General features: G+C 39.8%; 1 protein-coding gene across 2 annotated transcripts in view; it reads right to left on the bottom strand.

Moving 5' to 3' along the window:
- PACRG (parkin coregulated) overlaps positions 1-17,445 on the bottom strand; it is a 222,065-nt gene that overhangs the window by 109,908 nt on the left and 94,712 nt on the right. For both annotated transcript variants that reach the window (XM_081187954.1, XM_081187953.1), the window contains exon 3: positions 6,878-7,049. In XM_081187954.1, the coding sequence (XP_081044080.1) occupies positions 6,878-7,049 (172 nt within the window). The remainder of the gene's footprint in view (positions 1-6,877; positions 7,050-17,445) is intronic.

Raw genomic sequence — 17,445 nt, 5'->3', positions numbered from 1 at the left:
AATGCAACAATTAGCCTGTTTGTATCTGCTTGCTTAGCAATCACTTTATTCATTTCAATTAACAATTCTTAGTATTTGAAGAACCAGCACAATGAGACAAATGTTTACAGAGAAAAGCTTGTAGGCTTCTTTTAAAAGACAAACAATCTGATAAAGAATAAGGATTCTTGCCTACTTGAGAAATTTTTGTGTAGTTTTAAGCAGCTGAATTTTGCTATGGCTTTCAATAATACCTTTTGTCTCCATTCACTTGTTTTATGTTTTATTTTTAAAGGAAGAATGTTGTATTCTCCCTTGTCTTAAAAGTCAATTATATTTTCAAATGTATAATTTGAATACAAATTATCCAAGTTATTGGCCTCCTCCTCCAAAATGCTGCAGCCTTGGAACAAATGTTAAATACTGTAGGTTTAAATGTTTACCATGCGTTCACATTTTTGCAAAGTTGTAGCAGAATTTTTAAGCCCACTTGTACAGTTATGGAGGACTGTCTAATACTGATGGATTAGCATATTATGAAGCCCAGCATTGTGAAATCCTTTTTCAAAATAACAACTAAATTTGAAAATATCATTACACTACACTGTAATGTCAGAAAGACAATCAGAAGGGATTTGCTATGTATATATGGTTGAACTTGAATATTGTGAATACAGAATGATTTCCATGTGAAGGAAATGTAGATGCAAACATCAATAATCACGATTAAACAGCTCACAGCTTTATTAAATAGAATGTGGAGTGATACATGAACTATTCAGGATAGCATGGAAGAGGTGTGACTCTAACTTTGTTGTATTACCAGGGAGACTGGCATGGACAGACTAGGGGAGATATCCCCCTGGCAAAATCAGTTCACCCTTCAGCTAACCTGAGATCGACATTTCCCTTGTAGGTTCCTTATTTGAGGCAACTGTAATCTCCAAGGGTTGAACTGCTGCAGTTGGCATGCCGTTTCTTACAATTAAAATATCATTTTATACCCTTCTTTATGAAGTAAAAAAACCTCCACTTTCCCAGTAACAAAAAAATTTCTCTGCTCCACTAAGAAACTATTTTATATAAGAATGTAGTAATTTAATTATTATAAAAATGCCAGCGTTAATAATTTAATATACATAAGGATTTAAGTAAAGATAACCCTGTCAAAGCCTAGCTTTATTTTGACTTATGGGAGCAAGAGAGGAGCTACAACAAGCCTGCAAAACCGTATCCACTTACCTGGGAGTAAGCCCCATTCAGCTTAATGTGACTTACCACTGAATGCATAGGATGTGTTTATTAAGGTAAAAAAGGTAAAGGTAAAGGACCCCTGGATGGTTAAAGTCCAGTCAAAGGCAACTATGGGGTAGTGGCGCTCATCTCGCTTCAGGCCGAGGGAGCAGGCATTTGTCCACAGACAGCTTTCTGTGTCATGTGGCCATCATGACTAAGCCACTTCTGGCGCAAGGGGACATGGTGACGGAAACCAGAGCTGTTTCCCTTCCCACCACAGCGTTACCTATTTATCTACTTGCACTGGCATGCCTTCAAGCTGCTAGGTTGGCAGAAGCTGGGACAGAGCAACAGGAGCTCACCCTGTCGAAGGGATTCGAACCACCGGGCTTCTGATCAGCAAGCCCAAGAATGGTTTAGACCACAGCGCCACCCGCATCCCATTGTTAATGTATTACTCAACATAATTATACATTCCTGTGGCAATTCAAAGCCTTATTTATGCCTTGTAACTTGTTTTGTCAAAAGAAAATGACCAGATGTTCCACTTAGGGCCATATGAGAACATTAACCGAGAGGAACAGCTTGAGTGCATAACCTTTCACAGGGCTATTTAGTACCAAACCTTCCAGTTCTTAACAGGCCAAAGGAAAAAAATTAACTTATCCCCATATTTCATTATTTGTTGCTGTAAGTCACTGACCAAAAGCAGTTTCTCTTGTATATATACTCTAACTCTAACAGTTCCGGATCATTTAAGATTCTTCCTTTTCCTTGAGTAATGGTTTTGACATCTAATGGATAAAGAGACAGAAACCAACCAGAGCAGATTTTTTGTTGTTGTTGTTGGATAGCTTGAAGGAATCTGTCACTCTCTAAGATGCCAAATACTGTAAAAAATAATGATGCTACCTTCCCTCGATAAACAGAATTTTACACCAGAGAATGTGTCTGTGTCCTGCAATATACAATCTCATTAAAAACGTAAAACATTACAATAGTGATAGTGGTGGTGCTGGGAATCTTTTTAATGAAAACAATTTTATGAAGGCTCACTTTCCCTCAAGGAAGTCATAGAGTATATAGACAATGCCAGATCAAATTATTTTTTTTCTTCAAATGTCCATATTAAAGTTCTATGTGATTAGCAAGAATCCTGACAATACTATGACTTACTGTGACTTTATTGAATTGTATTGTTTTGATGAATTTGTTGCTATTTGCTTTATGATACTGTCTTTGATATTATAGTGATTGCAAAGTTTGTTGGGCTTTTAAAAAATACTATTGTGATTATTATTTTACCCAGGATGCAGAGCACATGGATTTTCCCTACCCCAAAATTTATCCTCACAATAACTTTGTGGTGTTAAGAGATGGCTAGTGAGCTTCATAAAGTCCTGGACTAATACAGGACATCCTGTTATGTAGTATTGAATCAATACATTTATCGTCACCAAACTATGCATTGATACTAAACATTTTTATCACATCAGTCATCATTTTCAAAAAATGCCCTGCAAGTCCTGGAGTAACATTTTCATTTGGAATATTGCACTGATGGAACAAAACTGTGCTACACCCCTATCTGGCTAATTATTTGATTGCTTCTATTTATTCTGCTCCATCTTTCCATTCAATCTCCATGACCATATGTTTCTCCAATCCAACTCCCCCTCCCCCTGCTAATTTGATCTCCAGTTGTTCTTAACACCTGAATTTTGTTCCTTCTGTTCCTCATTTCTATAGTAGACTTTTCTTCAAGATTATCCAGCCCCTTCCAAAAAATTCCATGCTGAACAGTTGTTTCCTACCTTTTGTTTCTATTTCGGCAATTGTTAGAGGAACTAGGATTTAATTAACCCTTCAGACATGGTTGTGCAGAAGCATTAGTTTAATATACTTGTGACAGTAGCTTCATATAGTAGCTATGCTTGATGGGAAATGATAACAGGAAATTCTGCTTCTTACAACACTAGGAATTGCTGAAGTGACTTTTTCTAAGCTACAGAATCCAATTTAGACATGGTAATTGCAAATGCACTTTTTCAGCTGTTGAATGTCAATGCTCCAGTATTTCACAACCTTTGATAAAAGAGATGGTTACTTCAAGATAAGTCATCTAGGTCAAATTTGTTTTTTTTAATAAAAACACCCCATTGATTTTAATGGAGCCTGAATTCCTTAATAGGGAATCGATTAAGAATTTAGGGTGGCACTTTAAGTCACACCAGTTTCTAGTGCCAGCTTTGAGAGGGTCCTGGGCAAGGAGCCCTAATGCACCACATTAGTGCTCCCTGCAATCTTACCAAGCAGCATCAGAGGCTTATGTTGGCAGGTAGCAGCACTGAAAAAAGCAATGCTAAAACAATTTTTTATGGCTCAGCACTGAACTGGATGGTGCAGCCACCAGGAGCTAGGAGTCTGATGGCGGTGATCAGAGGATGAAGCAGGTAAGCAGGGAGCTCACTGAACCAGATGGCACAGCACCAGGGCTTCTAGAACCAGAGTTGGAACCATTACAGTGGTCTGCTGGACCTTAGGAACCAAATGCCTCCCAGGCTCCCACATAACCTCACCAGTCCAGCAGCACAAGGAAGCAGCAGGTGGGACACTAGGGAAGGTAAGAGGAATGTCCATCAACAGGCCAGAGAATGGCCTTTGAAGAGACCTGAGTTCTCCAAAAGTGAGTAGAACCTAGAAGAGATGGAATGGAGGCAGAGGCTCAAAAGTCCTCATTTCACTTGATCACCAGGAGGTCTCCTTGGTGCTACAACAACCAATTTGCCTTGTTCTGTGTGGTCATTTGCAGGAAAATAACAATTCCAATCTCCTGGACAGACATCAACCCTTCCAAATGGTTAAAAAAAAATATCACAATTTTTCAGGCACAATTGGGGAGGAGGAGTTTGGTCGCTCAACAGTGATGTCATGGGCACCCATTTAATAGTTCTAGCATGCAACCACTTTCCACATGAAACTAATGAGCTCAATCTTAGGACACACTAGCTAGGAAAAATATGATGTGAGTATTGAGGAAATGCAATACTCCTACAAGAGAAGTACATTGTGAAGGAAAGATATTAGGACACCCATGAACATATGGCAACTGTGAATTTAAAGTATGCAGGGATTGTCCAAACCATTAGGTTATATGGGCAGTATAATTTGAGGTTTCTGTAAATCCCTCAGTAGGGAACAGAACCCCAATATATACACATTGTAGAGTCCAGGGGTAACAGATCTGACATGTGGAAGCAATTGCGTGTTGCTACCCATCACCACCCAAGGTTTCTCTGTTGCAGGTCCTTTTGCCTTTCACCACACAAATGAATGGACCGAAGTGTCTATCTATTACAGTACAATATCTTTGTTTATACAAATATGAACACTTGACTTCATTTAGCTGAATGGAGGCAGTGCAAAAGGGCTTCAAAAGGGGGTGGGTAGGATAAAGGAACCATGAAGGGAGCAACTTTTTTTTGGCACTTAGAGCCGCAAAGTAGCTTCTACTGGTCCTTCCTGTGTGAAACAACTTTTATCTGGAAAAGCTCAAAGGCAGAGAGAGCTGGATTTCAAGAAATTCCCAGATCAATCTAGATTCTGTTAGAAAGGCATCTTGTCTTGATTTAAACAGTTAAGATAAAGTAAAATATCTACCTCCCTAGACAGTACATTTACAAACTGTTAACATTTGCACTCTGTAATCTATATATTTTAACCTTTCTTGATATATCAGTCCCTGCAGGCCATCCCCTGAATTTCTTCCCTGTTCTTGAGCTGTTTTCATGTGTTCTAAAAATACTTTTACAAGGCATTTTGAAAGGCCAGAAAGGCAGTGGAGTCTTACAAAATGTGAAACAATGTGAGCTGATTACATGAAGCCTAAAACACATTTGGGTGTAGTTTAATTGTCTTATCAAGTTTTAACTGCAAGAGCTGAATTAATCCTTTGTTATTCCTTTCTTGTTTATCTTCATTCCATAACTATACTCTCAACCACCCTCACTCAAAAAACCTTCCAGTGGGAATCAGCTGCTTTAAAGCTACTGGAGGCTGGTTCAGATACTTGCCCAGAAGGGGTGAAGCTCTTTCGTTCTATCGTTTTTTTTCTCAGGCTGCCCTTGGTGGGGGGGGGGGTGACCCAATTATTGTTCCCTATTTGTGAGGTGGAAGAAGATGGGAGTCTCCCTGCATTCAGCCTTGGTACAAGAAGAGCAAAATGGGGTGAGGGGGAGAAAGATGAAAATATTCAGATGGTCTTCAACTGACAGCAGAAGAATGTTTTGCAACATTTGTACATTTGACAAGCACTCTGGAAATTGTTATTATCTGTGGATATAGGGAGCTGAAAGAGAGGGATATCTGAGAGATTTCCAAAGGAGACTTACCTAGTAATCCTATGTCAGCAGATTATTTGGGTGAGATAAAAATGCATATTGGACAAAGTTCACAAATATTTCAAGGTAGCAGCATTTCAAGGTAGAGCAGCAAGGTCAGCGCCACACAGATGCACCAATGCAACTGCTTCTGCCAATCTTATGCTTGCAGTAGTGTACAAACACTACCCTGATCTCATCACCATCCCTTTGCAGTCCCGTTCATGTAAGCAGCAGTGTGGAGAGCACTGCCACACCATACATACCCTACTGTTCTCATTGAGTTCTCATCTTAACACTTACAATTCTTGGTTTAATTAACTCTCATTCCCCATTAGATCTGAACTGGAAAACTATGATTACTAGGATTGGAACAAGCCAGGATCTTAAACCATGGTTACTTCTGATCCTAATAAGTATAGTTTCAGGGTTCATGTGTAATTGGAAACTATGGTTAATTAACCCAGGAAGTGCTGAACTGCAGTCCACCTTTAAGAGAGAGAGGAAGGAAAGAAGGAAGGAGAAGGAGAAGGAGAAGAGTTTGGATATGATATCCTGCTTTATCACTACCCGAAGGAGTCTCAAAGCGGCTAACATTCTCCTTTCCCTTCCTCCCCCACAACAAACACTCTGTGAGGTGAGTGAGGCTGAGAGACTTCAAAGAAGTGTGACTAGCCCAAGGTCACCCAGCAGCTGCATGTGGAGGAGCAGGGACGCGAACCGGGTTCACCAGATTCACCAGATTAACCACTACACCACACTGGCACACCATCTTTGCACTGGTGATGCGAAGATGAACCATAAGAGAACCAAGTCTCATACATATCTGTTTAATATATACAGCCAAACCAGGCCACTATCATGCTGATGTGAAAGGACATGACGTTAGGAATAAAGATGACTAATGTGCTTAAAAATAGCAAAGAAAATGAAGATAAAGCCATTAAAAACTTTTTGGGGGTACTTTTTCACCTTTCTTTTCTGAGTGCTTTTCATACGATGGCTGGATGAGGACTAGAAGAAAAAGGGAAATCTGGTAATTTAATTTATTATTTACTAAGAGCAGCACTAGAGTCCGGGAATTCAGACAGCACAATTTTATGGGATTCAGGTACCAAATGTGTGATTGAAGGCAAAAGGCTTCTGGTCTTCTATCTCACAATTGATTCAGATTTGCCATCATCCACTTGAAAGCCTGTCATGCTTTATTGCTTAATTAGTAACTTGTCAAAAAGCTTGAATACATAACTTCAATGTTAGCTTTCCTCCATATGCACACTTACTTTTTATTGGGATAATGAGCTGAGGAATGACAGGAAGGATCTTGTTCCCTCCATGCTCCAGCATGTCATGGATGCCTTGCCGAGCAAAAAACTCATAGGGAAATTGCATTTCACACAGACCATCGAAAAACAGTGGCAGATAGTGATGATAGTCCAGCTTCTCTATCTCCACCTGGAAGTGCACACAGGGGGGAAAAAGAAATCTAAATTAAGCCTACATGATGTCCAGGCAAACCAAAGGACTCATGACACAGTTTTATTCAGCAAGACAAAATTTAGTGTCCACTAGAATAGGGCAAGATGCCAAGTGTAATGTTTGCAGAATGATGGATTCCTTAGTTCCTGCCCAGTAGAATAAAAGCAGTGATGTTTAGAAATTTGTTTTTTTTTTACATTATTATTTCTGAATATTATTTGACATGATTGATCCAGAGAAAAAGGCTCTGAATCAGTATGGAGGTATCCTTCTAACGAAGAATAAGGTTGAGTCTAACAGGTAACTGATTCATCAAATGCAAGTCTGACACAACTGAAAGGCCAAATTAGTTATAACTATAAGAATATTCATGATATGCCCACAACAACAGAAGATTCAACCAGAGACATTTAGATGCTTACTTTGGTAACTCTTAAAGTACACATCTGAATTTTTGATCTCGTATCTCCTCTGGGAAGTTATCAGATAAAGAAATGAGCTGAAAACATAATGATTAGAATAATAATACAGGTTTAGGCTGGAATCTTAACCCCATTTACATAGGAGCAAGCCCTAATGACTTCAATAGGACTTATTTCTGCATAGACATGATTAGAATTGTGCATTCAGCAACTGTGGTCAGGATAAATTTTCTGTGCAACATTCTGCAACATGAAATTGGATATAATGTCTAGACCAATGCCAATCCTTCCTTTGGAAAGGATAAATGCAAATATTGAGAATAAACTATGTATTTTATTGAAGTTGACATTTAAATTATGAGATAAGTCATTCATTGAAGTAAAAAACAACAACCCTGCATTCTTCCATTTTTTCCCAGCATCTTGCAGAACACCTTTTTAATAATGTTGACATCTAAGAATGCTCCCTCTAGATTAATAGTTTCAATGCGAGAGAACCAAGTCCATCAAACACAACTTTGAAGTCAAGTTTAATTTGGCTTTATTTCATTACAACAGACTATATTGCTTCAGAACTATTATCAAATTTAAATTATTGTCTATTGTTTTCATTAATACACAGAGTAATCCCACGGAAGTAACGGGGGAGGGAGACTCCTTGGCAGAGCTACTACCATTTCTTAAGCCTGTTGGCTCAATGTGGGAAATGGGATAGCTTTCCCCTTTTTATTTCCCCTCTATCAAAACCCACCCACCCAATGACACCAATGGGAGGGAAATTACCTCAGCTACAAGGTTGATAAGAGTTCTTGGCCCTTTGGGAGGGTGTCAAGGAAATAAGGGTTGGAGGGATCATAAATGTTTTTATTAATTAAAGCTTTTATAATTTTACACTAAGATGAAGAAAAAAATTTTTGGGGGGAGAGCCAGTGCGGAGTAATGGTTAGAGTGTTGGACTAAGACTTGGGAGAGCAGGGTTCGAATCCCAACTCATCTGTGAAGCTCACTGGGTGACCTTGAGTCAGTCACCATCTCTTAGCCTAACCTACCTCACAAGGTTGCAGATGTGAGGATGAAATGGGGAAGAGGAGAACCATGTATGCCACCTTGAGATCCTTGGAAGATAAAGGTGGTGTATAAATAAAATAAAATAAAATAAAGTAATAAAAACTAAAATTATACAGAGTTAAATCATGATTACAAAGCATCATGGCACAGCTGAGGAAAGGAAACCAAAATGTGACAAGGTGGGGGTTTTTTTTTATACTGAGTGCATACTGCTAGCATACCTCTGTCCCCCGTGCAACAGAAAACTATGAATGGTACTTCTATGCTTCAAGCTTTCCATGGTGGTACTGGAGACACCTCCAAGGATGTTTGTGCCATTTCAGAAGCAGAGCTCATCTCATCCAGCTGAATGGCAGCTACATTCTAAGGGCTCTTCAGCTGACCATAGGACTGCAGCCATAGTTGGTCAATAATTCTCCTGGTTTGACCCACATTAAACTAGCTTGCTTTTTCATGAGAAATGGCCAATCTTGGATTAGATTTGCAAAACCTCTTTGAGAGTTGTGTTTCCAAGATACAGCTGTCCCCAACGTTTGTTGTGACTAGCAACTGGTACCACTTTGGTAACGGTTTAAATGATATTGGATTTCTTGAAGAATCTGCTGGGCGGGTGTGAAGCCAACTGTTCTTTATCTCGCAGTGTTTAATGTCCTCCCACAACATGGAATCCAGAAATATTTTAGCATTAAATTCCACAGTGTGAAACCTTTTACGTTTGTGTTTATTATTTAGCTTTGAAAAGTGTCTATTAAGCAAACATGCCAAGATAAATAGGATTTTTTGTTAACACCCACAACAGGCTTCTACATTTTTCAGTTCTTCCCACAAAAACTATTTGAATTAAAACTAAAAAAATCCTTGGCTGCACTTAACTGTGTCTGCTGAGACACTGCTAACAGCTGTCTGTAGATACACCCTCTCATAAAGAGAACAAAAGTTACTACAAACTATGCATATAACAAATGTATAAACCACAAAGCCAAACAGTAAGTAGATGATCAGCAATTGCCCTTTCTCTGAATTTTCTGACCATCATTTATTTCCAAATTAAGTTTTCCTGTGCTTCTGGAGCTGTGGCCAAAATAGCACCAACCACCCACAAGACAGAGGTAGCAGCAGACTCAGCTGATTTAGCTGAATAGCTATAGAATAATTTGTGTAAATTTCATTTGTTGTGATTTTTTATAAGTGTAAATTTTAATATTTATTATAAAGTGAACTTCAGTACATTTTGTATCCTCAGGGTAGCTTCCAGGGTCATTCTTCCAAGTACATACATATCACTAGAATGAGTCATTCATGCACCTTCCTGATAGATAGTTTCTTGGCTATTTGTCACTGATGGAACTGTCTCCAATCCAATTGCATGAATGACCCATTTGTTTTTACATGAGTGCACACATGGGAATTGCTCTAGGATGCAAATGCCACATCAAACTTGGCTTTTTATATTGGTATCATAGGAGAAATTGTATTATTACCCCTTAGCACCTCAACTTTTTAAAACAATAACAACAAATATTTCTACTCAGTAAATACCAGAAAAGAGAATGCAAGCCCATTTTGTGCTAGAATCAAAGGGTATATATAGATATGTCTCATAGTACCTAGAAATATCCAGAGAGAAAGATGCAGCTCAGGACCACAAAGGCATGGTCACTGGGTGTATAAAGATGTTATAGAGGTGTATATACTCTAAGCAATTATTTATAAAATTACCTTGCTCTCTTGGCAGAGATCCTAATGTGATGATATTGAAAAGCATGACTTGTATTTTCCTCTACTCATATGTGAATGCTAATGCACATTATATATGTCATTGCCTATTTCTTTAGAGTGAGAATTCACAGTAGGAAAAAATGTCACTCTTTTCTGCTGGTTTCCATTTCTTTTTCAGTATCTCCCTAAAGATCCCCTGAGGAATCCCTTAAAAGCGAGCCATAGAGCATGGTTTACATGAAAGAGAGAGACATGCAGACTCTTTTTAAGCAACAACAGAAAAGGGCCACGGTCAATGGAGGTCGACAAATAACATACTTTGTGGCAGATGAGGACCTGAAATCCTTCTTGGCTGTCAGATTCTGAAGGCAGATTCTGGAACTGCCAGCCACTCACCCCCAGCTGCAAATCTCAGAACAAACCATTAATAGGCCAATCATTTGAGTCCACAATACCAACCAGCCCAATGAAATTGTGATCCAATGCTCACCCAACACCAAGTACAAAACAGAAAGTCTGGACTCCGTGGGCGGGGAGAAATCAGACTACTCATACTAGGCAGCAGCACCCAAACCACACGGTTCTGCTACTGACATATTGAGAGAAGAGATATACAGATGCCTTTGTAATCTTCCAGGGGGGAAATAAAAGCTCATGACATGCTGCTTTGTCTCCCCCAGATTCATGCACAGAGATCAGAACTTCAGGCCCAGAATTCAGTACTGAAGGGGTCCTCTTTGGAGCCTTGACTTAATGGAACTCTACATAGAATATTTTTCCAAGTTTAACCCCAGGCTATGTATGGCCTCCCAAGAGAAAGGTTAGTTAAAGCCTCGCATATTTGAGATGAAGGAGCAAGTGGCTCAGCAGCAAACCAAGCCATACAATAAGCAAACTTTGGAGATGAGATCATTCCATTAATCAGTGTAGCTTGCTACTTAAATTTATTTAAAAACCATATTTTAAATCTTACAAGCTTCCTGATTTTCACCTACAAAGTGTAAGAAAAACAAGCTGACAGATACCCCTGAAGAGAGCACACTACCACCAGCAAGAAGAGGAAGAGAACTGACTAATAAGCAGCCAGCTATTTCCTGGTTATTGTAAAGAAAATTACTGTATTTTTCGCCCTATAGGACGCACTTTTCCCCCTCCAAAAATGAAGGGGAAATGTGTGTGCGTCCTATGGGGTGAATGCAGGCTTTCGCTGAAGCCTGGAGAGCGAGAGGGGTCGGTGCGCACTGACCCCTCTCGCTCTCCAGGCTTCGCGGACCTCTCCGCAAGCAGCGGGAGCCCGTCGCTGGGCTCCCGCCGCTTGAGGAGAGTTGCCTGCATGCTGAAGCCTGCGTGCGCTGAGCTCAGCGTGTCCAGGTTTCGCGGACTTCTCCGCAAGCAGCGGGAGCCCGTCGCTGGGCTCCCGCCGCTTGCGGAGAGTTCCCTGCATGCTGAAGCCTGCGCGCGCTGACCTCATTGCATCCAGGCTTTGCGCACCTCTCCGCAAGCAGCAGGAGCCGGTGATGGGTTCCCACGGCTTGCAGAGAGCTGCCTGTTGGGGGGCTGGGGTCGGGGGAAGCTCGGGCTTCCCCCGCCCCAGCCCCGCGCCTGGGGGAAAAATAATTTTCCCCCCTTTATTTCCCCCCATAAAAACTAGGTGCGCCTTATGGGACGGTGCGTCCTATAGGGCGAAAAATACGGTAATAGCCTTCTTATGGAACCTTAAGATCTGTATTGTTATTTGAGTTGGAGATCAATCCTACACCCATAATGTTGATGGCTGGGGGCAGGGTGGTGGTAAGATGAAACATGGACCCCTCTGCTGGTGAAGAGGAGCACTACTGAAGAGTGGGGCTCCACCATGATAGAACAGGCCCCTAAATGGGGCTTTTGGGGAGATAAGCCATTGCCAGCTGTGCATTGCCCCTCGGCTGTGCAGCCTGCAACTGGCCTAGCAAAAACTCAATGAAACTGCTCCCTCCCATTCCACCCTGACCAGTAGGAATCAGCCACCATCCTACAGAAGCAGGTCTAGATCAGGTCAGTGCCTGGAACCAAGTATATGCTACCATGATGGGTGGGATAAATGTAGTAAAACAAAATAAATTAACTATTGTATGCTTTCTAGTTTGCAAATTTGGAGAAAAATGTTATAAAGTGCCTAAAGGTCTTACTTTGCCCGCTTCATTATTAAAAAGAGAAAGCAAGTTACTCCACCAAAGTTTCTTTATCAAAACATACTTGTGTTCAGTTATAACTCTATTTCCCTCTAGATTCGTACTGATTTTAATATTTCTTGTAGTTTATTTCCAAGTGCGGAAATATTGGTAGTAGATATGTGTTGCATCAAATCTTCCTGTGGCCTCTATATGTAATTATTCTTCAGTTTTGTGGGATGGTGTCAGTATTCCATGAATTGCCCACTATTCTAGGTTGTGAGATTTTTCAAGCTAACAGCTTCAGGATCATAGGGTAAATGATTTAATGTCCTGTTTACAGAATATCAAGTATTCTGTGACATGCTCCTCCCTAGCCCTTCCTGACAAGGAAAGATTGTTTTGGAGTATATCTGAGTAAACAGTGAACATTTACATTATAGTCTTAAAAGTTGTCATTTATTCTACAATAGAATTGTGACCTAGGTAGTGGTAAATCAGATTTTCCCCTTCTACCAGCACTTTAATAGGAGCTAATGGGGAATTTTCAAAGTATATACATTTGAATAAAATAGAACACTAAATGAACCAAGGATTATTCCTCCACCCAACTTGCTGCCAGCAGACGCAGCAGTCCTATTCCACACAGTGTCATGGTTGGATGGTGAAAACACAGATGTACAAATCAGACAAAAATATCCTATTGCCTGGAGCTGTGTATTAATTCAGATAGCCTTCTTAGATTGATTTAAAGTAGTAAACTACTGTACTATTTAATTTCTCTTCCCCCTTCCATCCCTCCAGGGCTAAAACTTGTTTTAACATCAACTACAGAGCAAATAAATTAGAAGCTATTTCAAATGTTGTAGCTTTTACATGTTAGTTTATTGCTTACAAAGCCCATCTGCCTGTCGTTTCAAATACGTATAGCTGTATTTTTCTCCATTCAACTAGTAAGGAATCCAGCCCAATTATGGGGCTGAACAGGTTGTACTTGGGCTCAATCTCAATTTAAGTAGTATATTAAATTGTATGAGTTGGAACCAGAGTTGGGCTGCTTCCATCCATGGAGGGGAATGAAACCCAGCAAAGGCTCCCAGTGCAGGAAGAGAGGAAGGTCAAAGGGAGCTGCAAGGAGAGGAGGTCGGCCTCAGTGGGAGAGATAGGAAGCAGGGCTTATTTAATCAGCTTTGCTGGAGGCCCAGTGCCGTTGGGCATCTCCTGCCAGCTGGTCATTTTAGGAACAACTGTTTAGAAATTGGAGCCAGAGTTTTGATTTTTATATTCCTCTTCCCTCCCTGTCCCTTTTCCTTTGCACATCATGTTTTTTCCCATGCCTTCTTGTTTTGATTGTATGTAAGCCCCTCTAGGAGACTTTTGGGCTGACCAGCAGGGTACAAGAACTCAAAATAAAGAGTCTTGTCAATATTTGACTTTTAAGGCACATCAAGAGTTCTTTCTGGAAATGAACACTGTATTTTATTTTATTTTATTTTATTTTATTTTATTTTATTTTTAGCAAAGAAGGTATAGATTCAATCCTGTGTTTAAAATGCAACATTGACTTATGGAATCCATAGCTTAATGTTTCTAATAATTTGAAATATTTCAAATATCTGGAAAATATCACAAATGAAAATTCATCTTAGTATCTCCTCCATCAAGGAAGCAGAAACAAAATTATACTTTTGCTTTCCAAACTAGGTCAAAGACTAGAAGAATTATAATCTATTTCTGTTAACAGTATATCTTCTATGTAAAGAATAATCAGAGCTCATTATCTTTAACTGCAATCATTCACTCAGTTATGCACTTAAATCCCACTGAAACATGGCTGTGAGTTTGGTGCTCTAAATACATGACTTTTTAATAGCATTTCCTTCACTGGAGGTTTTTAAGCAGAGGTTGGAAGCCATCTGACATGGATGTTTTAGTTGAGATTCCTGCATTGCAGGGGATTGCATTAGATGATCATCAGGGTCACTTCCAGCTGTACAGTTTTATGATCCTATGAATTCTTACACTAAAAACAAAAGGTAACAAACTGAAGATAATAAATTAGCATATTAGAAAGAAAAGGTTTATACCGTCTTCTCCCCTCATGTGTTAGTACACGCAAAGAGCTTGGAATGTGTAAAAAACCACATTCAGAAATCTACTACCATTTTTCATGTGTAGAACAGCTCACATACACATACGTGCACTGCTCTCCAATCTTAATCATGTACCATTTATCATTCTCCAGTTACCGTATTTTTCCATGTATAAGACCATGTTTTTTGCTAAAAATTATTAGTCAAAAATTGGGGGTTGTCTTATAAATAGATGGTGAATGCACAGGGGTTTGGGCTTGGGCAGCCTTGGGTTCAGGCTCAGGAGACCTGGGCTCAGGTTCAGGCTCCAGCTTTGGGGGGCCACGCTTTGGCACTGGTGCAGGCAGCCTGGGCTTGGGTTCAGGCTTGGACTCTGGTGCGGGCGGCCCAGGCCCTTTAAATATGGCAAACCTAACTTTGGGTGACCCCCCCCCCCAAAAAAAGCTGAAAGTTGTTCTGTTTCATGTTTAGAATACAGTACTGCTTTATTAATTTTGGGTTAAAAACAAATAGGTCATCTTATACATGGGGGCATCTTACACAGAAAAATACGGTATCTTTTATCCTTCTGCAGCTCTTCCAGCTAAATCAGAGGCTCCTATCATGAACCAAGGTGAGCTGGTACTCTCCACTTCTTTTTATTCTCAGCCTCCCACCCATAAATGTATATAAAGAAACTCTGTCCTTTGCTTTTATATGCAAGATTTCCAGTAGTGGGCAGGGAAGAAAGAAACAACATTTTTCCTGGGGTCATTATGGTGGGCTGTACAGAGATTTCCCTTCCAATCTTATGCACACCTACCTGGAAGTAAGTCTAATTTAATTTAGTGGGACTTACCTCTGAGTGAGGTTTTTGCTATGAGATACAAAGAAAGTTACAAAAGGGGGGGGGGGAGGAACTGATTCTCTTTTCCATTGCTGCTTTGCCAAGACAAAACTTCAACTGGATTCGATGCAAAAGGGAGGGTATTTAATATACTGCTAGGCAGGCAGGCAGTCAATTTGTCCCTCCTTGTAAAATATTCATAGTACAAATAAATAGTGATAGCCTTGCAGTAGATCAAGCATTAATCAAGCTAGTATGTAAAATGGGCACGAGTTAAGTAACCTTTGACCTGCAAAGACTACTGTGGAACCTGAAACTTTTTTGAATTCCCTGGGTGCTTGAAGCTTTTGTGTAATTTGTGTTTTCTTGCTATTCAGCTTATTTTAAGCATTTTGAACTGATGTCACCTCCCACCTTGCTCAATTAGTCACATTTTCTTTGCACAATAAACACTGATTACTATTAAAAATGTGAAGAAAGAACGATAAGAAATTATTATTTATTTCCAACATTATTAATTATAGCTTTGTTAATGTGTTGGTTTTGGAACTATCGCTGGGAAATGTTTTAGATACCAAACGGGAAAACTGAAAACCATTCCAGAACTAAACATAGCAAGCTGGCGTGGGCTATATATATATATATATATATATATATATATATATATATATATACACATATATATACCCACAAAACTATAACTGGAGGATAGCAAGAATGCAAACATAAACTTACATGCACCTGTACATATGTGTGAGGTAAATCATGATCGTAAGTTATGGGCTCATCCCTTGCTACACCCAGCCTCCAAAATGCCGGCATAGTAACCTACGCATAGAATCTTTGTACATACCATCTAAATTCCTGGAAAATAAAGGGTATACACTGCATGTTTGGATTCCATACGTGTTGGCATGTGTATTGGTAGCCTCCTGCTACAAACACCCACTACAAACAGCTGGTGCTACTAACATCAAATATGCATTGGTCAGGTGTCATAAGGGTGCAATTCTGAGCTCTCACCATTTACACATACAGATGTATACAGCATGACCATTGAACTGGGATATGATTACTGTTGGTCATAATGCAACATTTTATTGTTTTTGGCATTGGACAAGAAATCTTAACTCACATTAGATACATTTTACTTTAAATAAGAAAAGCAGTGACTTCAGTAAGAAACATACAACGTGTACTCTGACCTGGAGGAAAAAATGATCATCCCCACATGAACAAGAACTAATACAGTTACTTTAAATTGTTAATTGCAGCATTGGAGGCTGCAGGGAGAAAGTGATTATCAAGAAAAACATTTGAATCATTGTATTTTATCACATTTCCCAATAATTTAGTAGGGGGGGGAAGCAGCAAGACCAAGAAGTAATCACAATCGCAGTCCAAAATAAAACTGTGCCAATATTATTCACTAGCCACATATTTCTGTGCTAGTAATTCTCACAAAAATGCATCTGCCCTATTGTCTTGTTTCTTAGAGGACATCAAAGAGATACTAAGAGAGCTGAGTGGGGGTTGCTCATGTAATCTCACTGTATACAAGTTGTACAAGTGACAATAAAGTATTTAAAGTATTTCAATTTCAAAGTAAAGAGTGGACAATAGTGGAATCAATTCAGTACAATAGTACCTCGGGTTAAGAACTTAATTCGTTCTGGAGGTCCGTTCTTAACCTGAAACTGTTCTTAACCTGAGGTACCACTTAGGTAATGGGGCCTGCCGCTGCGCGATTTCTGTTCTCATCCTGAAGCAAAGTTCTTAACCTGAGGTACTAATTCTGGGTTAGCGAAGTCTGTAACCTGAAGTGTCTGTAACCTGAAGCGTCTGTAACCCAAGGTACCACTGTATATCTTTGTGAAATAACTGGCGCGCCGGGCGTGGGGGCAAGGCCATAATTTTAAAGTGGTGCCTTCACTTTCCAAGGAAATGGTGCCATATACAGTGGTGTCCCGCAAGACGAACGCCTCGCAAGACGGAAAACCCGCTAGATGAAAGGGTTTTCCGTTTTGGAGGCGCTTCGCAAAACGAATTTCCCTATGGGCTTCCTTCACAAGATGAAAGCCCATAGGGAAATCT

This window comes from Podarcis bocagei, assembly GCF_964188305.1.
Source record: "Podarcis bocagei genome assembly, chromosome: 3".
NCBI classification, from domain to species: Eukaryota; Metazoa; Chordata; class Lepidosauria; order Squamata; family Lacertidae; genus Podarcis; species Podarcis bocagei.
Note: the sequence above shows the minus strand (reverse complement) of the source record. Positions and strands in the feature narration are given on the sequence as shown.